A 27,634-nucleotide genomic window follows, 5' to 3' on the forward strand; every position below is an offset into this window, starting at 1 on the left:
TTAGGCAGACACAGACACGGCTGGGGACCCTTTCTCGGCTTCATGGTGCAACCGGTCTCCCCAGAAGGAGTCCGGCAGAAGCTTGAGAGAGAGAGAAGTGGGGTGGGTGGGTCCCGGAGGGGGCTGACAGGTACTGTAGACATCATCGAGTTAATCCGTTTCTTCACTTTACAGGAGATGGGAGAATGAAGATGAGCGTCAAGCAGTGTGCCTGGGGTCAAGCCACTGGTTAATGGCAGAGCAGCAGGGAGGCTGCCTGTTCCCGCAGCCCCCAGGGAGGGGCATCGGGGAGAGTGAGCAGTCTCCTGGAAGCCCAGGGGTGAAGCAAGTGCCACGCCACCCAGAAAGCCCAGGCACCAGGAACTGTGGACACGGGGATTCGTCTCAGACGGCTGTGCCCAGGTTATCCTAGATCACTCCCCACATTACCACCTCCAAGCGTCTTTAGAAGTTCAGATTTCCTAGGGGGGCGGGGGGCATGAGCCTGTAGACAGAGCCTCCAAGGGAACCATTGCCCTCTGAGCTGTCGTAAAAGCTATTTAGCAGTAGAGGGCGCTGTTTACCTACAATCCAAGCATGAGCCTTGGCCAAGAGAAAGAATTCTGATGCCCCGAGAGTGGTCATCTAGCTGCCTCTCCTACCTCCTCCAAACCATGTCCAAACAAGCCCAATAGAGGCTCAGGTCATAAGTTCACAGAGAGCTCCCTGTCTTACTCAGAGACTCAGTAGCTGTCTTCCTTGTCCAGAAGCCCTTAAACCAACCTGCACCCATTGTGTTACGTTTCCTCTTGTTCTGTTCCACTGACTTTGAACCTCATGTCCATATGGCTTCAGAATGAATTGCTTCCCCGAGATGCCTTCCCTCTATTATTCTTGCTTGCCCAGCATTTTCTACCATGGTAACGTCCCTGCGGTGGGACACAGGGTTGGGTTGGGACAGCACAAATTGGGCCTAATATGAATACAGCAGATTAAATTTAACATTGAGAATTCGGGATACAGCTAGATCTTATAAACGGTAAATAAAGAGCGTTTGATTATCTATTGGGCTTACAGATTAGGAGTCTGGTTCCTATAAATCATAGGCGGAAATCAGTATCACTGTTAGAAAAGTGCCTTCAAGACACTTGAAACACTGAAAATAACCAGATGTCCCTAGTGTTATTCTCAAAATTTTAGTCTCATTTGTGGATAATGTTGACTTTATTTGTTTTGAGACTTGGCCTTGGTCTGTATATGGTGGGAGGTTTACCCTGAAACCAACAAAGTTTAAGTCTCGAGGCCCCTCATGGCTAGCCAAGCGCCCTAGCAGCCTCTATTCAAACAGTACATGTGTTTGTGAAATTTGCAAATGTAAGCTATTATAATCACAAATTGGTTAAGACTGTTGTTTGTTTCCGCTCTGACTTTCCCTCCATCATACCTGCCATCATACACACACACACGTGCGCGCGCACGTGCACTTTAGTCATTTCTGTGTAATTAAATATTGTCAACCGTCTTGGTGTCGAAATGGCTTCCAGGAACACCCCCAATGACCCAGCAGTGCCACAAGACGAAGGTGCAAGGCCACGAGTCGTGCATCAGTGGGAACGTGTCTTAGGGCTCCCAGCACGGGAAGTATGTCCCAAGCAGAGGATAAACAAATATACAGAGCCAGAAGCTTGTCCGGATGATTTTCCTGGTTCCCTGACATTCCTGTTTTTCATCTTTTAAAAATCTTCTACTTGGGCAAAACTATGGAGAAAGTAAAAAGATCAGGGGTCACCAGAAGTTGGGGGAGGGAGGATGGAGTAGGTGGGGCACAGAGGATTTCTAGGGCAGCGAAACCATTTTATGATACTCTGATGGTGGAGACATATCCCTGGACATTTATCCAAACCCACAGAGTTTACGACACAGAGGCTGAATGCTACGGTCAACTAAGGTGATTATGAGGTGTTAATGCAGGGTCATCGACTGTAACCAATGCACCACTGCAGTGGAGGATGTTAATGATGGGGCCACGTGTGGGGGGCAGGGAATCTCTGTACCACCTTCTCTAGTTTGCTGTGAATCTAGAACGACACTAAAAAATAGCCTTATAGAAATATGCAAATCGTTGTAATTCATTTACTCGTTCCAAATAAGTATTCACTAGGAGCCTCGTTATTCACGTGCAGTCAGTCTGTTTTTTAAGAAGTCCTCGGAAAACCTGGGTCTGCCCCGTTTGCACATCATAAATCCTTGCAGCTGTATTAGCTCATACTTATAACCACGTCACTTTCCCATGTGGATTATAAATATCTTGATGAAGAGAATGTATCTATTATTTCCTGTGTTCAGTACATAAAGTTAAACTCTTCATTGGCTGGAGTTGATAGATGCCCCTCATGATTCCCTTTGGCTGTCATCTGTAGGAATTGTGTTACTGGCTCATTGAGTATCTTGTAGAGAATTCTGTCCTGAGATCTCTGGTCACTTGGAGGTGTCTTGAGCTAAAACAGGGGATCACAGGAAGCAAATAATTATCCACGTTAATAGAAGGGAGCAGCAAAGAGTGAACTACCCGTTCCAGAGACTTTAGAACTGCGTTCCTGCTACAGTGAACAAGATAATGGTCGTACCGCTCCGATGCTCCCACCGCTATTAATGACCCTGAGAGTCATTACCTCACAGACTGAGTGACATTACCTCTTTTTGTTTCTAGAAGTTTCCAAGTCCACTCCTTCCGGAAGGCAATATTAGTGAACATTATATCTCGTTTTCTCCAAGATCCTGCTTGCCTAGCATAAAAGAAATGGGCTTGTATCAACAACACAGATTCATGACGGTGAATCTTTCTTCCCAGAAAAGCCACAATTCCGATTCTCCCAGAGCAGGTACAGAAGAGTGGAAGATAAACTGGGGATGCGGCTTGTCTGGTAATTCTTGCAGGGACCGTCCCTGAAAGAGATGCCTGTCATATCAGCACCTGCCAGCAGAGGGCGAGGCGTCCCAGCCGGTGGGAACGGAGTTGGCCGCCAGGCCCCGGGTTCTTTCCTTGGTCCAAGCGGATTACCAGGCCGGCTCTGCCGACTTCCCCATCTGCACCCACAGCCCTGAGGAGGGGGCTCCACCACAGGAGGCTGCAAAGAGCTCTGGGCCTGAATGTCTGACTCTGCTCTGGGGACCTCAGACTTGGGGCATCCCTGTGCCCTGGGGAGCCACCTCCAGCCTGCCCGTCTCCTAGAGGATTCTGGAAAAGATGCTCCAGAGAAACTCTAGGGAATGAGAAAGATCCAAAGGAACCCCCCCCCCATTCCCAGTCCTGTCTGAGCATCCCAACGACCTCCCTGCAGCATCCCGCACCCCACAACGGGTCTTATATAGAGGCGCCAGATATAATACAGGACACTCGGTTCAATTTGAATCTCAGACAAATAAAGAATAATCTTTTGGTATAATCTGTCCCAAATATTGCAGAGGACATACTGCTAGTTTACGAATAATTCTTTATCTGAATTCCAAATTGAGTTGGGTGTCCTTTCTTTTTATTTGCTAAATCTGTACCACGCCAGCTCTCCTGAGACGCCTAGAATATTCTAGCCCAGGGCAGACCAAAAGCAAGCTTCCCTCTCCCTTCCCCCAGCCCCTTCGTCCCGAAAAACTCTGGATAGGATTTGCTTTATTAGGTCTGCTCTAATCTAAACCACTCACTTCACACACTTTCATTTCCTCAGCCTTATTTGGGCCTGTCAAGAAAACAGGCAGGGGACTTCCCTGGCGGTCCAGTGGTTAACACTGCGCCTTCCAATGCAGGGGGAGCAGGTTCGATTCCCTGGTCAGGGAACTAAGATCCCACGTGCCTCGGGACCAAAAAACCAAAGCATAACACAGAAGCAGTATTGTAACAAATTCAATAAAGACTTTAAAAAATGGTCCACATCAAAAAAAAAAAAAAAAAGGAAAACAGGCAGGCCTGCACCTACACAGAAGGAAACAGAGATGCGGAGATTCTGACTGTGCAGGACATTGGCCTTGAAGGAGAGACTTGAAGAGGCTGCCTGTACCTGCAGATACCACAGCTGGTAAAGGGGGTGCTCAGAGTCTCCTGCCCCTTCCTCCCAAGCACCAAGATGCCCCCAAAAGCGCATGGCCGTGTGCCATGTAACCCACCATGGGCTCTGGGACAAGCCTGAAGGACCCCGACTGTGCAGGCAGCCCCGCCAGCAGGACACCTGGGCCGGCCTCGGCCTCCGTGGCAGCCACGCCTTCCTGTGCAGCCGCTGCAGTGTGGAGGATGCTGATAACAGGAACAATGAGGCAGGACTGGGACAATTAGCCCGCTGAGGGACTCTCCCGAGCCGGGCGGGATGGAGGAAGGATCTGCAGGTCCCAGGGGCCGCGCCGGAGACGGCCGCACGGTGGGGCTGTGAGGGGGGAGCCCAGGGCCCTGGGAAGGAGCTGCGAGGGCAACCTCGGCCTTGCTCCACACCCCCCCGAGAGGCCCCTCTCTCTCTGTGGGTAGGGCAGGGGCAGACAGGGAATCATGACCCCAGGAAGGGACCTTCCAGCCTTCCCTGGACAACAGAGCCAGCATCACACAGCTGGAGCAGGGAGCGAGTGGCTCCCGGGATGACCGCAGCTCTGACCCCTGGAGGCCCGTGACCTATGACTCACGCTTCTGCTCTCTGGCCTGTCCCGTGCCCGGCAGGAGGGCTCTTCAACACCCCCAGGCGTGCGGAGCGCCTGGGTGCACACGCAGGACACCCCAGCGGGCCTGCCAATCCCGCAGGTAGACAAGCCGTCGGGGCCGCAGAGAGACAGAGACCTTGCGGCTTGGCCAAACGTGAGGCCAAGTTGTCTCGGTGGCCGAGTGCCTGCAGACGCTGACCGAGTCACCCCGAGGGGAACCGCCTCTGCTCTTAGCCAGGAGCGGCTGCGAGACATCCCAGGTGCCACCGTCGCTTCATTTATGGCTCATGGCCCGTGGTAGGTATGGAGCAAAGGGCGTAGACTGTATGATCCAATCTCCCCAGGCCAGAACTGGAGACCCCAGGAGGAGCGGCCCAGGGGATAAATGATGTGCCTTGAGGATATATGTCTCTTTCCTAAATCCAGACTGAGTCTGCGTCTTTTTATTCATTGCTTAGTCCAGCCTCATACTGAAAAGGACTTACAGCAACCTACAAGATGCAGACAACGTAACAGGATAAAACAAAATGAAGAAGAAAGTTGAGGGGAAAAGAAAACAAGGGAAGACAGGTTAAGCAGAGCCAGGAGAGAGGGTGGCGTCCCTCGCGGGTGAGGGGTTCAGCCACCACCAGGAGGGAGAAGCCCCATCGATCACAGGTTGTTTGGGAGGAGCAAAAACACAGCAAACAGAAACACCAAAATGTGGTTTCTGACACGAAAACCAAAGACCGAGCCTCACCCAAAATCCTCCTGGAAAGAACTCAGAGCAGGACGCTGGAACCCCCCGGGGCTCCAGGACCCTGCTTGTCAGAGCTCCTCCCAGGGCCAGGCAGGGGCCAGCCATGAAAGGCCCCACAAGGAGGCCACTGAGGCAGGGCCCGTGCACCCTGCCATCGGCTGTTTCAGCTGAATTTTAAGGCAGAATTCTAAGGGGCAGATGCTAGAGGATGGAGAGAAGTGGCGTGTGGTGCAGCCCCCAGGTAGCCTTCCACTGGCCCGTTTGTCCCCGTTGAACTCTGGCTACGGATGGGGTAGCTCGGAGAAGGTGTTTCTCCTGGGCCCCACCCCGGGAGGGCCCCTGTGTGAGTTCCTGCTTCACCGCAGGCCTCTCTGCTAAGCGGTGGGCCTGGGCGAGGCTGCCGTCTTCTTGCGAATGATGAGACGTTCGGGAGGCCCCTCCCCCCCTCCACCCCGGAGGCTAGAAAGGCCAAGGCCCCAGGTCAGATTGGGCCTGGCTTGATGCAAGGTCTGTCTGGTCAAGGGCAGGTGACAGGGCCTTTACCCACCCTAGCCCACCTCCCCAAAACTTCCCCTCGCCAACATCTACACTTGTCGGTGAAACTCATTTCACCTTAGACACATCATCTGTGCTGGGGAAGGGCAGCATCCTTGCTGGCAGCAGACCGGGCCCCTCCTCGAGGGTTAGCCCCCACCAACCGCCCAGCCTAGGAACAGCATGGACGGCAGTGATCAGAGAGGTGTGGGTCAGCCCCCAGCATAGCCTTGGGGATGAGTCATGGATCCCAAACACAGCGCTGCCCCCAGTTCAGCAGGAGTCCGGCACATTCTCCAGGTTGGGGCCAGGATACCTTTGCACTGGCTCCCCGCTGGTCCAGCGGGGCCGGCTGCCTCTCCACGGGTCAGCTCGGTCAGTCCCTGGCGGTTCCTTCATCCACAGAATCGAGCACAGGACCCCAGAGCTCCCTGTTAGGGACTGTTTTGTCAGCACTTGCCATGCAGTCAGCAAAGGTGACACCAATTACTTGTGTCACAGCTCCTGGAGAAGATAGAGATGTATGAAATCGACGTGGGAGCCATCCATCAAGGCCTGAGGGGGGCCAGGGGTCTGTCACGGTAACAGGGGGTTGAGGGGAGCCAGGGTCTCTCAGGACAGCTGGTTGGCAAAGTGTGTTCCATCATCAGAGCTGACGCCTTGGCACTGGGGCTCAGCCAGGGTGACGGACAGACCAGACCAAAATGTCCCCCTTCCCCCACGTGCCTGGGTCTGGTCAAGCTGGACCCTCCCTGCTTCCTAAACCTCTGGGCTTTCAACCTTCTGTCCCTCGCCTGGAATCTCCCCAGCCAGGCTCCCCACTGGTCCCGTCAAGGCCCCACTCTTTTGTCAAAGTGCTGACCGAATGGGTTCTCTTTTGTGTAACCTTCCCCAGTTTACTCCCTGCCAGTGGAAATGTGCTTTCTCTCCTCTGTGTGAATCAGGAGCCTCTGTACCCACTCAGACAAATCATTTCCAACCTGTCCCAAGAATAACTCATTTATTAAATACTCACGATGGCATGTCCACAGTTATCACACCGCTTAATTCTCATAGCCACTTAGACAGGTGGGCATTAGGTCCATTTTGGTAGATGGTAAACTGAGGCTCAGAGACTCAGAGACTTGCCCAGACCACACAGTTGGTAAGTAGGGTGTGGCAGGTGGGCAAACTGTGGGTACAAAGGAAGGCGCGACAGAGGGGTCTGCCGGCGGAGCCTTCGGGCTCTACCGACGTGCCCCCGGGGACCCTGCGCTAGATGGAGCCCTCCCTCGGGACACAGGGAGGCTGAGATGGTCCATACTGGGAAGTCCCAACAGCCGCAAGGAGGATGCTGGTCTTGCAGAAGAACCTTCCAGGGCTGGGGGAGGCCAGCACATGTCTGCTGGCTGTGGAGCCCCACCTCCTTTTTGGCAGCTGGGGCCCGGCTTCCAGTTTCCCCTGCAGAGTCAACTTGGGACGTCACTCTAAGCCTAGGGAATTCGAGTCTTTCTTGTAAAACGTGATGCCCAGGTGAGAGCTGCTCACACTGGGCGTGGTTTGCACCAAACCCCAAGATATGCTGGGGAAAGAGGCTTTGTCCACGGCGAGGGGCTGTCTTGGCCTAATAGCCATCCGTCCCCTCGGGGTCTCAGAGCCCTGCTCCCGGCCATCACACCCTGAGCTTCTCTCCACGAGAGGCCTTTTACCAGAGGGTTTCTCAGTCCTGTTCATCTGTCCGTATCAGTTTCCTCATCCATCACATGGGTACAGCGGACCTTCCGTTGCTTCTTCACTGGGTCGTTCTGCAGGCCTAAGGAAGCCAGGCTTTGTGAAATGTGCCCCTCACGTGTGAGGGGTGGTCTGGTGGGTTCCTACTGTCTACTTTGAGGGATTGCGGGGACGGGAACAGAACTCCAAGCTGTGGAGAGGTGTATGTCTTAGCCAAGGTCAAAAACGGCTGAGGCCGGCGGCTCGCAGGCCCTAGCCCGGGACCGCTCAAGAGGTTTTGCAGAATGACCGGTACGTGGCCCTGGCTCTCAGATGGGAAGTTCAGGGAGATGGCCCAATCCAGCCTCAGAGCTGGAAGGGACTCTCAGAATGCTGCAGGTGAGGACATAGGCCCAGAGGAGGGAAGGGGCTGTTCTAAAGTCACCCAGCTCAGCTCACGACAAAAGACCCAAGACAGGAGCCCCTTCCCCACGCTGCCCGAGCGCCCCCGTCCCCATCAGCGGGGCCTTCCAGGAGGCAACAAGTAACCAGCACAGAGTTCCTCCTCGTTTTCAGTGTACGCGTCCTGCATTCAAGAGATTGTTTCGCTGTGGCAGTTCGGGATCCACTCATCTCACACGCCCTTCGAAGGACTCACGGAGGGCAGCACGCGGCAGGAAGCTGAGGCCAAATGGGGGCGGCACGGCCCGTGCCGGCGGCATTCCTGGACCCTCCACCCTGTGGTCACACGGCCCCGCACTGCCCCGCATCCCAGGCCGTCAGGCTGCTGGCCCGGCTTCTCTCTGCCTGATTTTCCTCATTCCAGCTCTTGATACCTCGGGCGACTCCCAAATTATAAAACACATCCAACACACCCAAATCTTCGAGCTCGCCTCCCTCCCTGCAGGGGACACCAGGGGTTGGAGAGTGCAGCCGTCAGCAATTTTCTTATTTAAAGTGACCCTGTTGTATTAATTAATTAAGCCTCCTCCATGGCTTTTCAGAGAGAGAGGGCAGAGAGTTATTCCTCTTAGAGCTGGGGGTGGGGGAAGGCAGGCCAGCTTCACCCCATCCATTAAAAGGAAACGTGGATGCAGAAACACGGGGTCCCGAGGAAGGGTTGCCCATCCCTCCACACTCCTGAATAGAACCCGGATGGTCAATCCGAAAAGGTTCCACATTCCCATCCTTCCCGGCCCACAGGCTGCAAGGGAGGGGCTTCAGAGGTGCAGCAGGACATATCGGAAAGGGAACGAAAACAAACAAAAACAGCCTAGAAGATGCGAATCGGCTCAGGGAGCGGCGTAATGGGAAGATTTCAGCGTGATGTATGGTGCCGGGGATGTTATTAATGGTTTGCTGATTTTTACCTTTAAAACCTTTGGGCAGATTATTTATTATGTCCTTGGCATGCCTATGATCTATGGAGGGGCGCTGATCTGCGAGCACGGCCCCCCATGTCCCCACTCCCCTACAGCTTCTAATTAGGCTGTGAAGCTGCCCTCCCCGAGGGGCAGCCCCGGCTCTGAGGCTCTCCAGCTGCGGAGCCAACTCAGGCCTACAAATCAGGAAACCCAGTTTCCAGGCCCAACTCTGCATTGACTTGCTGTGTGACCTTGGGCCAGGGCGGGATGTCTCTGGACCTCTGCGCACTTATCTCTCAAGTGACGCGGGGCTATAAACGGCAGAGCCAAGATGGAGCAGGTATATGGTCATCTTAGACCGAAAGTCTCTTGCTTCTGGGACACAGAGAATGGGAAAGCAGCAGGGCTCTCTCGATAGTTCATTGTCACCAGTCCCAGAAGCCAAGTGTCTCTGGGTAAGATGGGAAGTCAGCCTTTCTCATTCCGGCTCATCTACTGTGGCTCCACGGGGAGGGGATGTCTGGACCCTGCAAGGACCTCCAAGAATGACCCTCCAATGCCCCAGGTCACCCTGCTGCTGCTGGTTAGGGACACAGCCAGGACTAGAAGCAGATTGCAGCAAGGAAAGCCACCTTGACTGTCGGAGTACAGGGCCTCAGGCAGAAACACCGGATTAGAAAAGACCACACCCCTCGTGCTGGCCTGGACCCCCTCCCCCGGGAACCCAGGGGTCCTGGTAGTCCCGGCTTCTCTCTGCCTCGTCCAGCGGCTCTCCAGCCCGACAGCAGCCCTCCCCTCTCTTAGATTCTCCGTTACCCCTCCCTGTGTTTTGGGGACCTGGTGGGGCTTTGAGCCAGGGCCAACCTGAGGCCTGGTCCTCCTTGAGCCCAGGAAGACACCTGCCCTCACACCGGCCAAAGATCCAGCCTATGTCTTTGGAAGTTCCTCAGGTGGTCCCAAGATTCCCACTCCCACCCTCCTCCATTCTGAACAACCTCTTCTACCTTCCAGAAGAGGTGTCTCTCAGGTCATCAGGGCCCCCTTCTCAACTAGGCAGCATTTCTGCGACTCTCAGTTTCCTTCCTGCCCTACACCTACTGCCCGCAGACACCCCCCAACAGACCACATGACTCCTTGTGTTTTCTTCTAATTGCTGTCACCCCCATCCTACAGCCCCCAACCCCCAGCCTCAGCTCATGACAAACGCCTGGAGAATACCCAGACCACCACCGCCCCCAGTCAAAATAGCTCATGAAAACTGGCCTTTCTACCGCTACAGTTGCTGTTGGGACCACTTCCGCGGCATCTCCCAATTTTCTTAGCCACCGTCTGGGTTTCCTGCTGTCGCTCCACCCCTGGGCACACAGAGCAGGAATACTGCTCTGTTATTTCACTTGTCCATCAGGAGGGCAGCACTGCTGACTGGTGAGCCCCGGGTGGGGGGGGCGGGGCCACAGGAGGTCTAGGGAGTGGGACACCTGGGGGTAGCACTTTCATCTCTGCATCTTCAGCAGCTGGCCCAGAGCCTGGCTCGGAACAGCTGCTCATTATAGGTCGGATAAAAGAACTAACAAATGTCAATGGTCCTGGTGTGTAGTGTGCCCTGCAGTGCAGGTCCAGGTAATGTGGGGAAGCCGTATCACTATGAGCCTTTGCTGTTGTGACATGTGATTGCAGCGAACCCATCCGTACAAGTCCTAATCTCCGTCTGTAAGAGCAGCTTCATAGTGGGGGTGAAGAGCCTGGACCTAGGCGGGAATAGACTCAGTTTATCCTGTAGATGTCTTCTCTCCTCACCCTCGTCCCTTAAATTCAGAAGTTTTTGTGGGTCTGATTCTGTTATGTATTTGGGAGGGTCAGGTGTGCTTGGAAGGCTGAGATCAAAGAGGGGAAGAGAGATCATTGCTCCTTCATGTCAGAACAAAACACCTGCACAGCATTTCCACTTATCCCTGGGTCCCCAACCTTTTCTGGAGCTGCCTGCCCTGTCGGGGCCTGTCTCTCAAGGGCAAGGAAGAGCTCGCCAAGCTGAAGCCGATGTAGGGCTCAGCCTTTTCCAAGAAAAATGAGTCACTTCCAACTCTCACCCATCCCACCTTTTATCCATGGCAGCCAGCGGGCGTCTGACCCTAAGGTCTGTCTTTTCCCGGAACTGCTGTGATGATGAAGCTTCAGGAGGTCGCCCAGTTCATCCCTTTGCCTTGAGGCAGGTGATCCCAAGCCAGCCTGGAATGTTACAAGGCCCTATCACTCCTTCTCGGATACGAGGGGAGAGTCATAACTCAGAAGTGGGTTGCTCGTCTACGCCTGGCCCTGTGCCTCTGGGGAAGCCGCTACGCTCCCGAACTTCAGTCTGGTCGGCTGTAAAGTGAAGCAATAGTAATACCCGTGGCTTCTGGGGTAGAACCGCCCATCCTCGTGAGGGACTGGCCCCAGGGTGGCCGGGCGTTCAGCACGCTGGGCGCTGCACACCACACCACAGGCGCTGCCCATCGTTGTGACGGACAAACACATTCAATGCTTTTCCCAGGCTGCCCACGGTTGGAAAACCACAAGTTCCTTGTTCTTTAAGAGCAACAGGCCAGTGGGGCTGTCAGGGATGCCGCCGAGGAGGACGGGCCCTGGGGTGCGGAGGCGCTGGCTACGACAAGGTGTGAACCTGGAAGGTTCAGCCCCACAGGCCAAGGGCAGGACGATGAGGTGGCCAGAGATGCAGCCCAGCGGAGCCCAGCCTCCCCAGCCAGCCTCGGGCAGTGGGGCTCCAAGGGCAGGAAGCAGGGCTTGAAGCCCAGCCCAAGGGGTACAAGGTAAGGGGTCTCTCCGGGCCTGGGGCTCAGGCCCTGGCTGCGTGGAAGAGGGAACCCAGGCCCGGGAGAGTCAGGTCTGGGTTCAAATCATGGCTTCGGCATCTAGCAGCCACGCGTCCTTGGGAGACTTACCTCTGAACCCGTTTCTTCAGCCAGGCAGCTGCGATAGGTGACATGTACATAAAAGCAACTTCCTGATACACATGAGGAGTGCAATAAGGGATCGCAGGTTTCCGCCGGGCGTCCTCGGACCAAAGTAGGAGCAGAAAGATGAAGAGAGGGTGAGGCCCTCCGGGGAGATGAAGGAGAGAGAAGACCACTGGGCTGGGGATGAGGACGCCCGGCGTTCTGGGGGAAAAGTGCCCGCCGAGGAGGGGGTGCTGTCACTGAGTCAAGGGGCGTCATTAGGACCGTGGGCCACCACCATCTCGAGACATGATGACCAAGCTAGGCCCCAGTGTTTGGAAAACTCACAACCAGCAGACCCGTGGGACCTGCGACTGGTCTCCTCATCAACGAACTGGGTGCCTCGGGCTATGACTGTCCACTCCCCAGCCAGGTCTGAACATTTAACCCAAGAGGACAAGCATGGGGCTCTGTAAATGCCACTAGGAAAGAAGGCACCGGTGGGCTCTGGAGGCTTCCCCAGAGGGAGGGTGTGCAGGCAACGGGAAGGCAGAGAGCTGGCCCAGAGGAGGGGCATCGGAGGCAGCCGCCCTCCCGCTGCATGCGGGGCTCAGCGCGGGTGCTGGCCGGCTCTCTGGATGGAGGGTTGAAGGCTCCTTAGCCCAAGGGTCACGAGACAAGCTGGCTCGTTCTCCTGGAGCTCGGTTGGTGAGTGGATGGGAGTCAGAGGACCCACACCCAGGGGTGCATCTGCCCCGGGCGAGTTCCACGGACAACCGGGGGCTGGGCTGCCCGCTGTGCCTCTGGGGGTTCTCTTCACCCCCGTGTGTGTGTGTGTGTGTGTGTGTGTGTGTGTGTGTGTGTGTGTCTGGGGGGTGTGTGTGGGAGGGGGTGTGTGGGTGTGTGTGGGGGTGTGTGTGTGTGTCTGGGGTATGTGTGTGTGTGTCTCTGTGTGTATGTCTGGGCTGTGTGTGTGTGTCTGTGGGGTGTGTGTGTCTGTGGGGTGTGTGTGTCTGGGTGTGTGTGTGTGTCTGGGAGGTGTGTATGTGTGTCTGGGGGGGTGTGTTGGGTGTGTGTGTGTGTGTGTGTCTGTGGGGTGTGTGTGTGCCTGGGTGTGTGTCTGGGGTGTGTGTGTGTGTCTGGGTGTGTGTGTGTGAGTCTGGGTGTGTGTGTCTGGGGTGTCTGTGTGTGTCTGGGGTGTGTGTGTGTGTCTCTGTGGGGTGTGTGTGTCTGGGTGTGTGTGTGTCTGGGGTGTGTGTGTGTCTGTGTGTGTGTGTCTGGGTGTGTCTGGGTGTGTGTGTGTGTGTCTGGTGGGTGTGTGGGGTGTGTGTGTCTGGGTGTGTGTGTGTGTCTGGTGTGTGTGTGTGTGTCTGGGTGTGTGTGCATCTGGGTGTGTGTGTGTGTGTGTCTGGGGTATGTGTGTGTGTGTCTGGGGTGTGTGTGTGTCTGGGTGTGTGTGCATCTGGGTGTGTGTCTGGGGTATGTGTGTGTGTGTGTCTGGGGGGGGTGTGTCGGGGGGGTGTGTCTGGCGGGTGTGCAGTGTGTGTGTGTGTGCGCACGCGCGCGCGCGTCCGTGTATGTGTGTGTCTGGGAGGACCCCCGGTCCTGGTGGGATGGTCTGGCCATAGAAGGCAGCCAACTTTGGGGGGAGGACCGTGTGTGCGTGGGCCTCCAGGGGCTTGTTGAAACGCACATTCCTGGACCCCCTCAGACACACGGAATCAGGATTTCCTGGGTGGACGTGTCCATTTTAATGACGCTCGCCAGGTGGTTTACATGTTCACTCAGGTGAAGGAAGCCTCCATCCTGGCCTCTGATTTATGTGGAAATCTCTCAGGACACGTCCGCTTCACAGCTGTACTTGTACTGAGGGCTGTGCAGACAAAGGACGGGTTACTTCTGCCCCGGACACCTTAGAAGGGCCCTCCTGGAGACAGCAGCTGGGTCACCGGGTCAGACTCAGGGGCAGGGAGCTAGGGCAGGGGGAGTTGGGGGACAAGCAGGGGAGGGGTGCAGGGGTCTGGGTGACAAGGCTGGCTGCTCCTTGAGTTCTCCAGCAGGGCCTCGCTCAGCTCGGGGACAGGAGAATATGAAGTGAGCTCCAGAGAAAGACCTGGGGTCTGCTCTCAGCGTAGCCACTTATCCAGCCGCATGGTTTAGGCAGTTCATTTATTCAAGATGGGTGTCTCCTCACCTGGAAAAAGGAAGCTGGACTAAATCAGTGACGGGCCACCTGGACTGAACGCTACGTACATCTGGGGGCTGGACAAAGCAGCTGTGCTGGAGCCCAATTCCAGACCAATAAATTCAGAATCTCTGACATGGGACCTGGACACGAGGCTTTAGCTCCCAGCCACTGAAAAACGGTCCCTTTGATCTGAAATCTCTGATCCCCAGCAGGACAGAGGAGGGGGGAGAAGAGCTTGGTTTCTATTCACTCACTTCCCTCTCCCATTTACTTCAAGGTGAGACTCTGCTGGCTAAAAATGCTTGCATTACCACTGATACTAAAAGTACTTTGGCAACGCTTTGAGTTGCAAATGCACCAAGTTTTGACTCAGGGATGGGCTACAGGAAGCCCAACATTTTCAAGAGGTGCTAAATTTCAGAGGCCTGTGCAATGCTGTGCAGTATGGTTGCTGTAGAGAAGAGGGTTGCAGAGGAGACGCCGAAATCCCCCCTTGGCTGATGGCCCTGAAATACTTGGTCACAGGCCTTCTGTCCAAGGCAGAAGAAGACACAGTTTTCCATTAACAGCAAGTTTTTTAATATAAAAGCAGAAATATTGGGTTGGCCAAAAAGTTCGTTCGGGTTTTTCCATAGCATCGAACAAACTTTTTGGCCAACCCAGTTCCTGGAGGCTTCAAGAAGATGAGTTTGTAACTAAAAGGAGAATTCTGTGGCTAGAAAACGTTTGAGTTCAACTCTTAGCTTTAAAAAGCCAGGTTATCTCAAGCTCCCAATGTCTGTATGTAATTAGAACATTACTAAGGGCGTAATACAATTGGTTGAACAAAAAATCCCACCTAATCTACTTTCCTAAGTCTTAACTCTTTTGCAGTAAATTCATTCAGCAAATCTTTGATCACCTTTAGCTAAATGATTTAGTTAGGGAACCCAAATCAAAATGAAAAAAATATGATACAGTGGAAAAGGACGTGGACTTCAGAGTCTGAAATATCTGAGATTAAATCCTGGCTTTGCCTCTAACTGCGTGAACTTGGACAAGTTTACCTAAGACTCCTCCGCCTCGGTTACTTCATTTTTGAAATGAGGATAACTGTCGACTTGCTTACTTCACGGACACGTTGAGAAGACTAAATGAGATCATTTATGTTCATGTGGTACCTGATACATCATAGGCATTGAAAACTTAGCAGTTCTAATTAAAATATTGGTATTTTCCCAATACACGTGTAATGAAGTTTCATATGTTATCTCATCTACTTCTCAACAATGCAGTGAGCAAAATATTACTTGGTCCATTTCACAGAGGTTGCAACTGAGATGCCATCACTGGAACTTGAGTCTGGTCATCCAACTCCAAGTCCCACCCTCTTTCCATTGCCTTCTCTTGACCAGAGGTGGACATGCCATTTTAGTGAAGAGCCGGGTCAGTAGGTGCCCGTGGTGGCTGTCTCTGTCATTTGGGGAGATAGCAGATTATGAAACAAAGAGGTTGGAACATCTCTTAGGAAATGACTGAGGACCTCAAGTCACAGAAGAGGGGCACAGTGGATGCTCCATGTCAACTAATAATAACAAGTTCTAGACAATCCTGCATATCACCATATCTAATCCAAGCTCACAACGCAATGTTTCACTGGGGGCTTCTGGCTAAGATACCAGTTCATAGCACATGTGTGTGTGTGTGTATATATATTGTGTTAGTTTCTGGTGTACAGCAAAGTGATCCAGTTATACAGATACATATATATATTCTTTTTCATATATACTTTCAATGTAAAAACTTTAAAGACTAGCCTCCACAAGAAATTTTAAAAACATGTCAAATTTTATTAAGAACATCTCCAGCATTCAGAAACAGAGCAGAACAGGGACTTCCCTGGTGGCGCAGTGGTTAAGAATCCGCCTGCCAACGCAGGGGACACAGGTTCAAGTCCTGGTCCAGGAAGATCCCACATGCCGCAAAGCAACTAAGCCTGTGCGCCACAACTACTGAGCCCGTGCTCTAGAGCCCACAAGACACAACTACTGAAGCCCTTGCGCCTAGAGCCCATGCTCCACAACAAGAGAAGCCACTGCAATAAGAAGCCTGCGCATTGCAGTGAAGAGTAGCGCGCTTCCCCGTCAACGCAATTAGAGAAAGCCTGCACGCAGCAACAAAGACCCAACGCAGCCATAAATAAATAAACAAATTAAAAAAAAAAAAGAAAAGTAAAGAAACAGAACAGAACAGATGACTTTGGGCATGAGGACACAGCCTACACCCAACATTTGCTTTATTTTCTATTATTAATGTATTTATTTTCTTTATTTTTTACATGAACATTTACATTTAAACAACCAGTGAACAATACCTGTTCTTGTAGCACAGACCTCCGCTTTAAAAATTCTGAACACACAAAGTGGTCCTGTATGCTGGTGAGAACCCTTGCGGGAAATTCTGCCCCATTAAGGACCCCCCGATCCAGACAGCCCTAGTCCAAGGCTTCCTGGAGAAGCCTGCCGAGAAAGGGCATTTTTTCAATCTCAAAAATGATAAACAGAATGTTTAAAAATTGTAAAGGACACATGTAAATCAATTTGTTTAAAAAAAGCTAGAATTCCAGCTGAAAATGGGTAAAAGGCATACATGTATAATTTATATGCAAATGACTTTTAAAAAAATAGAAAACTCTTTAATCTCATTAGCAATCAAATATAGCTAAAATAGTTCCACATTAATATAAGGTACTATTTTTCCCTATAAAATTAGCAAAAGATTTCTCCTTTTTAATGACTCTACCAAACACGGTTGAGAATGTGGCAGACCAGGTGATGTAACTTAGTACAACTTAGTAGACCGTTAGAAAAACAATTTGACAGAAGATATCAAGAGCCTTAAAAAAGTCGATATCTTTAGATCCAGTAATTCCATGCCTGGGAATCTATCCTAAGGAAATCATCTGCTACTCAGGGGAAAAAAAAAAAAAAAAAAATATATATATATATATATATATATATATATATATATATATACACACACACACACACACACACACACATATATATATGGAAAAAATAATGGAAACCATCCAAATGGTCAGCAAAAGGGAGATGGTGAAAAAGCATTTTATAATCTCATATTATTTGGGCATTAAAAACATTATTCAGGTATTAAAAATAGGTTTATGAAGATTTTGAGATTAATCGGGGAATTCTCATTATGTTAAAAAAAGAAGTTTAAAAGGATGAGCACAATTATCAAATAATTAGAAAAATGATGGGAAAGAAATACATCCAATGCTACCACGAGTCATCCCCGAGGGGTGGGATTATGAGGGACTACTTTTCCTTCTTTCTGCTTTTGCATTTTCCAATTTTTTTCATTCCAAAAAAAGAAAAGAATTAAGGAAAGACACTTGGACTTTGGGGCTGAGAACAAACTTTGTCCAGTGATCCTGAATTTATCCTCTTCTCCCAAATTTTCACATCTGCAGAGTCACCAAATATAGTCAAGACTGAAAAAAGCACTTCAAAGTCGAGAGACATCAGTGCCCAGGAGAGGCCAAGGAGAGAAATAACTGGAGATCAATAGGCAAAGAACAAGGGAAACACTCACCAGCAAAAAACAAACACAAACAGAACCTCTCCTGGACGGTTGCCAGGCAGTTCCATCCTCCTGGGCCCAGCAGGCAAATGCTGGGCAGCTGACCTCGTATAATGGGGAAGATCTGGGATGGCCCTCTTTCACGCGGTTGGTGGACAGGCCGATGGGGCCTTGGAAACCCCAAAACTTAGAACTGGGGCAGTGTGGGGTGGCCATGCCCTCGGCAAGTCCTTGACCTTCGCCCATGTCCCTTATGCATCTCCAGTAGGCTGAGCTCCAGACTCAGGACTGTCTTGCAGCTGGATTCTTAGAAATCTAAGTCGTCTTGGCCAAAGCCGTCTGTCCTGTCCATGGGGAGGGTTTTAAGCATCCCTTCTGTGGAAGCGAGACTTTTCACTACCTTCTCAGCTTCTAAGTCAGAGCCTCCCTCTGTCCCCTGCTCTGGAGTCAGACCTTCATCTGTTCCTTGCTCTGGCATCCTCGAGCCTGAGGGGGCCCCGTCTTGCTCAGAAGGGGAGCTTTCTGGACACGTGCCTGTGACTTTTGTCTCTGGATCAGGGACGCCCTTGGCCTCGTCTTCAAGGCTCCTCGTGTGTCTGTCTGAAGGCTCATCTTCGGAGCTTTTCTGAGAGAGCCGAGAGCAGTTCCCCAGAGATGATGCGCTGGAGCACGAGAGGCCTGACCTTTGGCGGGGGGAGTCTGCACCTGGGGCCAGGGACGGCGTGGGCCTGCCCTCCTGGTCTGGGCTGCTGTTTCTAGAAGCCTCACGCGACTGGCGGTGTCCGAGGCCAAGCTGAGGGCGCGCTTCTCTCTTACCTTGATTTCCTCCTCCTGACTCTGCCTGTTGCTCCCCATCAGCTCCCTGGGCCTCTGCACTTTCTGCACCAGCGTTCTGTCCTCCTGGACTCGGGTCACCTCCTCCCGGGGCTTCACCCGCCCCAGTGTCCTCAGCCCCAGAGCCCACCTCCGGGTCTCCTTCCTCCCTGCCCACACCCTGCTTCCCCCGCCCCACCCCGTCTGGGTAGCTGCCTACAAAGGGGTCTGTTTTCCTTTCTCTCTTCTCAGTAGTTGCCCCCTCCTCTGCCCCCCGGGGGGCTTCATCTCTGCTGAGGGTCTCGTGCCCCACCTCCACCCCGGGGCCCTGGCCTGATCCCAGCTCAGGGCCTCCGTCAGCTCCCCGGACAGGGTCCGTCCCCGAGGGGTCCCTCTCGAGGGGCTCCATCCCCCTCTTTGCCGGGGCCGCCTCTGCGGTCTCCCCGTCCACATATCTTCCTTTCTTCTTCTGCAGAATTTGCTGCAGGTCAAAGGCCTCTCTGACGGGCGCACTGGCCGCCCGCACTGCGTCCCTCGGGGATGCAAGGGCCACTTTCTTCCTCATGCAGGCCTCGCAGGGACAGAACCCCTCCTCCTCAACCTGCTCCACAAGCCGGGTCCCCAGGACTCGTCTGAAGGTTGGCATGTCCTCCAGGGAGAAGGAGGGGGGCCCCCGGCCCCGCATGTGCTCGGAGGAAGCTGAGAGGTCACTCAGGCCCTGGAGGTGCTGCCTGTACTGCTTGGTCTGCAGGGGCGTCTCCCAGTGGGGGGCTTCCCTGGGTGGCCCCGGGGCCGTGCCCCCCGCCCGGCTCTGCACCTTGCAGAGCTCCTTCTCGACGTGGTCCTGGAGCCGCCGGCCCATGTCCTGCTGCAGCTCGGCCACCATCTGGTCCAGCAGGTCGTTGCTCTCCAGGCCCCAGCGGGCTTGGAGCTCGGCCGTGGCAGTGGCGAGGTGGGCCATGAAGGCCTTCTCCATGTTCTTCAGCAACTTGGACACCCAGAGGGGGTCAGGGTCCAGAGGCCCTCTGCGGGCTGTGGAAGTGCCCCTCTCCTCCGCCCCCTGGATAAGCTTGCCCTGGGTTTGCCCACAGCCTGTCTCAGCTGCTGTGGACAACTTCTCCAAAGAAGGCTCAGCGTTGGGGCCACCTTGACTCCCGCTGGCATCTGGGTCACTCTCCCTGAGGCTCTTAGGGTGCTCTGTCGGGCTCTCTCTCTTCCCTGGGAGGCTCAGCGTGGCCGAGGTGGGGTCTCTCTGCTCTTCCTGCAGGCTCTTGTCTTCCCTGGCACCCACCCCATCCTGAGAGCCGGCCCCTGACGATTCTCGTCCTGTGATTCCTTCCTCTTCGGGAAACCCTTTAACACCCTCTTCTTGCAGTTCTGCTCTTTCTTTTTCCTCTTTTATTTCCTCTAATTGTACCCCCTCTTCTTGCATCGTGTTTTTAACACCTTGGTCCTGGTCACTGCCCAACACCTGCTCCCCACTGTTTCTTTCGGCCCTGTCCTCACTGGAGGTACCACCAGCCTCGGAACCACTCAGCTGTTGGTTTCCCGGATCCTCTGGGTTCCCTGAGATTCTGGAATCAGGCCTCTGGCAGGGGATGCTTGAGGGCAGCCCCATCCTCTCAGGGACCAGGGCGCAGTCCACGGTGCAGGGCCCGTGGCCCTCCCCCGAGCCTCCGGAACCACTGCCAACATCCACACCAGAGGAGGATGTTGGCGTGAAGTCCTCAGCTGCAGCGTGGGACCCAAGGGCCGGCAGGGCCTGGCCCCAGCCTAGCTCCTGGAGGCCCGAGTCCAGCTCTCTGTGCCCAAGGCCACTCCCCGGCCACAGGGCCTGCAAGGTGCTCAGGAGCTCCTGGTACCGAGGAGAGTCTGTGAACCTCACTTTGCCAGCGGGAGATCCAAGGTCATCATCAAAGAAGCGGAGCCTGGCGAGACAGGTGACGAGGGCCTGGGCCGAGCGGCCGAGTCTCCTGCCCACCGAGCTGGACACTTCGGGCACACTGCTGGGCCGGCCTGGCCTGGATCCCATCAGCGCCTTCATGATGTGTATGGAGGAAGACACCCTGCTGGGAAGCACGCACTGGCCCATCGCACGGTCCACAGCCGCTCCTTTGCCTTTGCCGGCCTCCGTAGAGGCTTCTGAAACCCCACTGCAAGGCAGGCCCGCTCCTGACCTGGGACCAGCGCTGCCCGTCCCTGGGAGGGCTGCATCTGGTTCTGCTTTCTCACTGGCCGCCCCTTCCAGGGGTACTTGTCTGGCCTGCACTGACCCTTCCAGGCCATCTGGGGGATGTTGGTCAGCAGGGTCCTCCTCGGGGCCTTCCGGGCTGCGCCCAGCCAGGTCTTCGCCCTCGTCCGCCATCTCGTATTTCACGGGCTCCTCCGAGATGTTGCTCAGCCACTCACGGACCACGGCTCCCGGGGAGGCTCGGGGCAGGGCGCCCAGCATCACGTAGCCACCTTCCTTTTGCTCCTCCAGGTCTCCTCCACCCGAGACCTGCTCCTGGAACGTTCTCCCGAGCTTGGGACCGCGGTGGGAGCCACCCCGTCTCACGGCTGTGACTGCTTTCCCCGCGGCCCCTCCCGGAGAGCCAGGGGGCCGAGGGCGCCAGACGTCCGGCTTTTCCTCCCCTGCCTCGGTCCCTCCCGGCTCCCCATCAGCACTGTGGGTGCCCTCGCTGTGGCTGAGGGTACGCAAAGGATGCTTCTTGCCCGAGGGCCGTGGCTTGCGAGGCACGGGACAGTACCCGCTGCACACCAAGCAGGCCTCAGAGAAGGGGCCCTGGCCGCCCCAAGGCTGAGAGGCTGGCAGCGACTGCGTCTTCCCACCGGGGGACCCGAGGGCCAGGGATGCGCCCAGCTGCGAGCAGCAGCTGGCCCCGTGCACTCCCGGCCTCCCTCCCTCGGGCCACCCGACTGGCAGGACCAAGGGCCAGGAAGGCTTGGGACTGTCACCCCCTGCCTTTTCACCCAGGCCATCAGCTTGCGAGTTGAAAGAGTCAGAGGTGTTTGAAGGTGTGGGAGCTGGTGAACACGCCCTGAACTCAGGGTCCCCTTCGGTCTCAGCAGCGGGGGAATTTGGGGGGTGGAAATTGGAAGCACAGTCAGAATTGCTCACAGGGGTGATGGGAATGCTGCTGAACCCTCGCGTGTCCCAGGAATAAAGAGAGGCGGAGAAGCAGGGCCCCGGGTCCCGGGAGGCCCGGCTCCCGCGGCTGTGTGGGCTCTCCGAAGGGCCAGGCGCTGGGCTGTCTGGGCGGGCCCTGCCTCTGCTGGGAGGCCCCGGCACTGGCCTGGACACAGGCAGGCCGAGTGGGCAGTGGGTGTCCTTTGGGTGGTGGTGCTGCCTGGGGCGGCCCCTCTGGGACCCGCGGCTGAGGACAGAAACGCTGGGTAAGGACAGGGTGCCGGCTCTGCTCTGCTGCTTCCTGCTCCTGCCTGGGGCTGACGCACAGGCAGAAGGTGGACGGTGGCCTCCTGCGTCCTCCCCAGAGGCTGCCCGGTGGTATCCGGCGCCCCGTCCACTCTCCTCTGCCCGTGGGCCCTCTTTCCTTACAGACGAGGGGCTCACGGCGGGGGGGCTGGGGCCTCCCCCCTGGGTGGCCCCCCAGGAAGTCACAGCCCAGCTCTTCTTGCTGGGGCGGCCCTGGTGCAGTTCACCCCTTTCACTGGACTCCTCGTGAGAGCCGCCACTTGCCGAGGAGTCAGGAGAAGCGTCTGCCGGGCCTCGGGTCCCCGGTTTCAGGCAGCCACGGTGCTCCCTGCGGCTCGGCATTGCTCCCTTGCCTGTGCCCTCACCAGCCCCCGAGGCCAGACGTGGGCCACAGCTGCCCACACCGTCCTCCAGGGACCTGGAGCAGAAAGAAGAGTTGGTCTCAGAGCCTTCAGGGGCTCTGTCACTGGAGGAAGGGCTGGCGCTGTCTTTGCTCCTTCTTTTCCTGCTGGCGACCCCTTGGCTCCTGGGGGTCCTGGAGTGGGACTTCTGAGGCAGCCCAGACCTCCTCTGAGAGGCTGTCTGCTCTCCCTGGGGGGCATAAAGGGGGTTCATCCAGATCTCATATCTAGACCCCGGCTGCCACCGGCCTCGGTCAAAGGCTCCCACACCTCCTGCCTCGCAGGGCCCCAGTCCCTGTGCCCCAGGCTCCGAGGGGTCCCTAGGGGGGCCCCTCCACACACAGCCGAGGGGATCTGCCTCCCCCAGGACAGGGCCCTCCCCGCTGGCCCTCCCGACCCTCCTGGACCACAGGAGTAGGTCCTCCCCCTGTAGGTGGAAGCGGACTTTCATCTCCACGGACAAGCTGCCGTCCTCGTTCACGCGCACGTTCTTCTCAATGTCTTCACCGGCTACCGACGGGCTGAGCTGGCCAGGTGTGCCCTGAGGGTTCCCGTCAGGAGCAGGGCACATGCAGGCACTTTGCAGAGGCACCGAGGGGTCACCGAGCCCAGATCTCTCCGACAGCAAGGAGAACCGCCGCGGCCCGCTGCCTGGCCTGGACCGTGCATGGATCACGCTCTGCTTGGCTTTGGGCCCCCAGCTCCCTGGTGCACGATGACAAGCAAGAGAAAAGAAGGAAAGATAGTGAGCTGCCGGAGAGAGCTTCGGGATGGAAGAGTCAAGGCCAGTCATGAGCCTTCCACGGACTGTATACCCCTGCCACCTCCACAACCAGCAGGAAGGACAGAAACCATGCTAGAACGCATGTTCACGGAGCTGCCAGGGTGTGAACCAGCAGAGCCCAGCGAGGTGAGCTTGAAGTCCGAGTTCCGTCTCGACCCTGCCACTTCCTAGCTGTGCAGGCTTTGGCAGAGCCTCTTTCCTGAGCTGTGAAATAAGAGTCATGGTATCTAACGGGTAGGTTTGTTTTGAGGATGTCAGGCAGCGCATGGAAAGCTTCCTGCAAAGTCGCTGGCGCAAAGCAGGTTCTCCACAGACAGTAGAGTTGACTGCAGAGCGTCGGTGCCCAGAGCTAAATTCCAGCTCTGCTCACACCCACCCACGGCACAGGAAGCAAAAATCGATAAGCTGCTGCAGACACACCTGATTGTAACTGTAAACTGCTTTGCAGTTATTAGTGATGATGTAACATCTTAACACTCATCAAGATTTGGGGTTGATAAATGGTTGCAAGGAAGGACCTGGACACAGGATAGCAGGTCGTGGTAGCTAAGCCTGCCCCTCAGCCATGAAAAAGAGAAGAGGAGGGGGTCACTGGGGATAAAAAGACATGATCCCGAGGTAACGTAGCCCTGTGGTACTTTCTCATTTCATCTCCTGAGCTAATGCTCGGCAAGAGGGAGGGGCCGGCAGAGGCTGAGCCTGTGGCCGGCGGAAGAGCAGACCTCCTGAGTCCATCTGGGCAGGAGAAGGATTTGCTCAGCCCTGTTCCTCCATAAGCACCAGATGAGACTGGGGGCTCCTCCAGAGGAGGGGATGTGGCTGATGGGCCTTTGTACATCCAACACCCAGCATGATGCAGTCACCGAAACCACTGCTGTCTTTCTCTTCATAGCTTTTCACAAAGGATATTATTTTGTTTTCTCGCCAAAATTTGCCCATTGTCATTCCAATAATTTTGCTTTTTGGGTTTTTGTGGTGGTGGTGGTTGTTGTTGTTTAATAATGAAGGCTACCTCTGGCACCTGGATGGATGGCTGGTTGGCTGTATAGATTGATGGATGGATAGATGATCAATGGTTATCATTTGTTTTGGTCTGTTGGGTCCTCACGGTTGCCTAAGACAGTCATGACTCTTGAAAGATGCAAAGGCCGCATACCCATGGTCCACTGCCTCCATAATGTCATGCTCACTATGGTTCTTAACAAAGTTTATTTTAGATCCTAGAAGCTTAACGTTCAAGATCTCTTAATCCCTGTTTAAATACCAGACTCCCATCTCTCTCAGCCCAGCCAAATGTTCAACCTAGTTAAGGCTGATGGTGATGAGAAGGAGAAAGAGGCAAGAGAGACCCCCAGACAAATGGGGTGCCCCAGACCCGGAGCCAAAGGCAGGTTTTTTTAATTATCTGGAAAGGATATCTGCCCAGCCCTACCAAACCACCATCCAGTGCAAATAAGGCTGGGGGTCCTGCGGAACAAACTCACCGCTTTTCCTCCTTGAAGTCTGCCCAGATAAAGGTTCACTTCCATTTCTTCTGACATCTTCCACGGCCAGAGGTCTGAAGGGCTCGTGACCGGCACATACCAGCACCGAGGGGCTGTGTAGCAGACCCTTCAGAGAGTCCACCTGGGGAAGCAGAGTGTTGAGTCAGGAGGCGTGGTCTGCAGGACCCGCTTCTGTCCAGCGAGACACGGGTAGAGGGAGAATCCACTGTCGCTGGTCCCTTTCTTGATATTTGCACATCTCGCCCCAGATTTCTGATCCAAGGGAAGGATCCCATTCACTCCTCAATACACCTCCATGACTGGCGGGGGGCTGAGGTCCTCCCACCATGATCTTTTTCTCTACCTACAGCCCTCCCTCCACCTGGTACGAGGCCTGTGGTTTAGAGGTTATTCTTGATACTCAGGTGGAAAAGACTTCAAGAAGGCTTTGACTTGCTTCCCCGCCCACACTCCTCCCTCTGGAATGTGTATTTTTTAGAGCAACCATAACAGAAGGTCCAGGGCTCCCATATGGAGACCTGATTCACTATCTCACACTTTTTCCAAGCAGAGTCCTCTCTTGGGTCTGATCTGTGCTTTCCAGTCTAATCTGAGCCCAGGGCCTCTGCTTCTGCCCCTAGTGGAGCAGAGAAAGACAAGGCACAGATGGCCTTTCTCTCCCTCCTCCAATGGTTCTCTAGGCTCCTGCCCAGACGCGTGGGTCACCCTCCCACCACCTACCCCTACCCCCCACCATCATGGCATCCCAGGCTGGGTCGTGCAGGCAACATCAGTGCTGGATTGCATTCCAGGAAGCAGGTCCCTGCTTTTAGAAAAATCTCACCTGGCCCCAAGGATCCTGCCTATCTGTTGATTTGCACAATTTATAGCATTACATTATAATTAGCGACGTTGGGGGATTTCGTTCCATCTTTAAAGTACAGAATCTGTTCTTTTTCATTTTCTCCAATTAGAAGGGTATGCTTACTAACAAGGAAATGAAAGAAAGGGCTCTTAAGATAGAGGGTAGAAAGGTGGGATCGTGACTGAGCTGAAAGAGAATGGTACAGCACGGATGCAACTTTGGGGAGCAGGGGAATACGTCTCGATGGTAGGAGGGATGGTTCCATGGTTAGGTGGGGACGCGCTGCTGTAGCTGCTGTTATACATTTAAGTAGCGTGGCGTATACAGGTGTCAGTAGCTATAGGACTAGACTGTGAGAGTTTATGTGGGTTAGATCAATCAACCTCCATCCTCCAGCCTGCCCATCTTGGGTTACATTCACGTTCAGCAAAACCCAGGAGGGCAAAAGTTACATTCACTAGCCTTCTTGCCAGTTAGGCCGGATGCCAATCGGGTTCCATCAGGTGGGTCAAGCCTGGGATGGCAAGCGAGGTAGACACTGTCTCTTCTTGCTTCTGGCTGTGTGTGGCTACAAAGCAAGTCTGTGGGCATCGGGAGGCGATGGCGCTCAGGCAGCAGTGGCTGGTGTCCCTGGGCATTAAGATGCAGCTGGGGCAGGTTGCCGACCCAGCTTTATAAGCTTCGGTTCCACTACAGAGGGGTCCTTCTCAGCCCAGTCACAGTGGCTTGGAGCGGAGTTATAGCTTTCTGCAGGGTGCTGGGAGCCAACCCTGCACACCCAACTTGGAGTTCGCTCCCGCAGCTTTCCAAAGATGTGAAAGTCCCCCCAGTGCCCTGCGGGAAATTGCTTTCTGCTTAAAGCACTTGGAGTCTTTTCTGTTTCCTACACTGAACTCTCACCAAAATAGGCTAAGAGGATTAGGTAAGAAAACAAAGTGTGCAAGGAACAGGTACTAAACACTTGCTAAATGGTAGCTGAAAATATGAAGAACAATTGCTTGTTTGATTAACTGACTGAACGTCTCCACTCTATGCACCTTTAATTAGTAGCAGGGCAATCAGTGCCTCTTTTAAAGGAATAACTTCCCAGTTCCACCTAAGTGTTTTGAGCTGAGGTCCAGGGAATCTTTTAAGGAAATGTCATACCCGACAGCCTACCTTTTTCCCACCGGTTGTGTACACCTGCTTCACGGGAAAGTGCAGCAGGTCCGAGGCTTTGCTGAGAAAGGCCGTCAGGCTCCTGGTGTTCCTGTGACTGAGCACCGCTGTCTGCTGGTATCGAGGGTCGCCGTTCTTAACCAGCGTTATCCTCCTCGGGGCTCGGACACTTTTGCAGGAAGAAGCCGTTCCAGGTGCCTCGCAGCAGCCTTCAAAATCCCGTGACCGCTGAGAAGGGCTTCTCCCCCGTGGCCGGCCCGGCCCGCTGGGGGTCTTGGGGGGCTTCTTATCGGAGCAGAGGTAGCAGCCGCCGTCTTGCAGCTGCTCCAGGGTGCTGAGGCCGTGCAGGCCCCGGGGCGTGGTGACGGAGCGCACCCCAAAGGAGAGCGGCACGCGCTGCGACAGCTCGTCCATCAGGGCCCCGAAACTCCTGAAGGCGCGTCGGTGAACGGCCAGGCGAACCCCAGCAAACTGGGGATCCCCTCGCTTGAGGAAAGTGATCTTCTTGGCTGGCGTGACCTGGGTGACAGAGGGGGTCCGGGCCACAGAAGGCAGGAGGCGCTCGCGGTGTCCGGGGGCCTGGGCATCCCGCGGGGTGCCGTTCATGGTGTGGAGGACCAGGCAGCTGAAACGGATCGCAGGAAGAGCAAAGTCAGAGAGCGGGTCTGTGCATTTCCTCCCCCTCGCTACAGAGGCGCTCCCCGCCCGCCCCAAATCTGCTCCACTCAAACTTGTAGAGGAGGTTAATCCATTTTGATGAGTAGAAGGAAGGCCAAAGGTTTGGCAGGGGAGGATCTGCATTCAAATCCCACCCCTCACCCCCCACTTACTGGCTGTGTGGTCCAGGAGGTTGGTGACATAGTCTGTGTTTTGGTAACATGCAGCCGTATCGATCTGCGTAGTGGTTACAAGGATTCAATGAATGTGCGCGCACAGAGCGAGAATCAGTACACCTTTATTCCTCTCCTTTCTCTTGCTGTTTCTCTTACCCTCTTCTACCACCTT

At 54.7% G+C, this 27,634-nt stretch overlaps 1 protein-coding gene across 1 annotated transcript; it reads right to left on the reverse strand.

The window, feature by feature from the left end:
• Positions 1–27,235, reverse strand: RP1L1 (RP1 like 1; the record flags this gene model as incomplete). Its single annotated transcript, XM_082842367.1, has 6 exons — positions 1–81; positions 3,951–4,031; positions 4,138–4,247; positions 18,505–23,043; positions 24,607–24,748; positions 26,630–27,235. The coding sequence occupies 6 exons, from the start codon at positions 27,233–27,235 to the stop codon at positions 1–3; spliced, it is 5,559 nt and encodes a 1,852-aa protein (XP_082698493.1).
• Between the last annotated feature and the right edge of the window lie 399 nt (positions 27,236–27,634).

The sequence above is a fragment of the Leucopleurus acutus genome, assembly GCF_964270905.1.
Source record: "Leucopleurus acutus genome assembly, chromosome: 7".
In the NCBI taxonomy this organism is placed as follows: domain Eukaryota; kingdom Metazoa; phylum Chordata; class Mammalia; order Artiodactyla; family Delphinidae; genus Leucopleurus; species Leucopleurus acutus.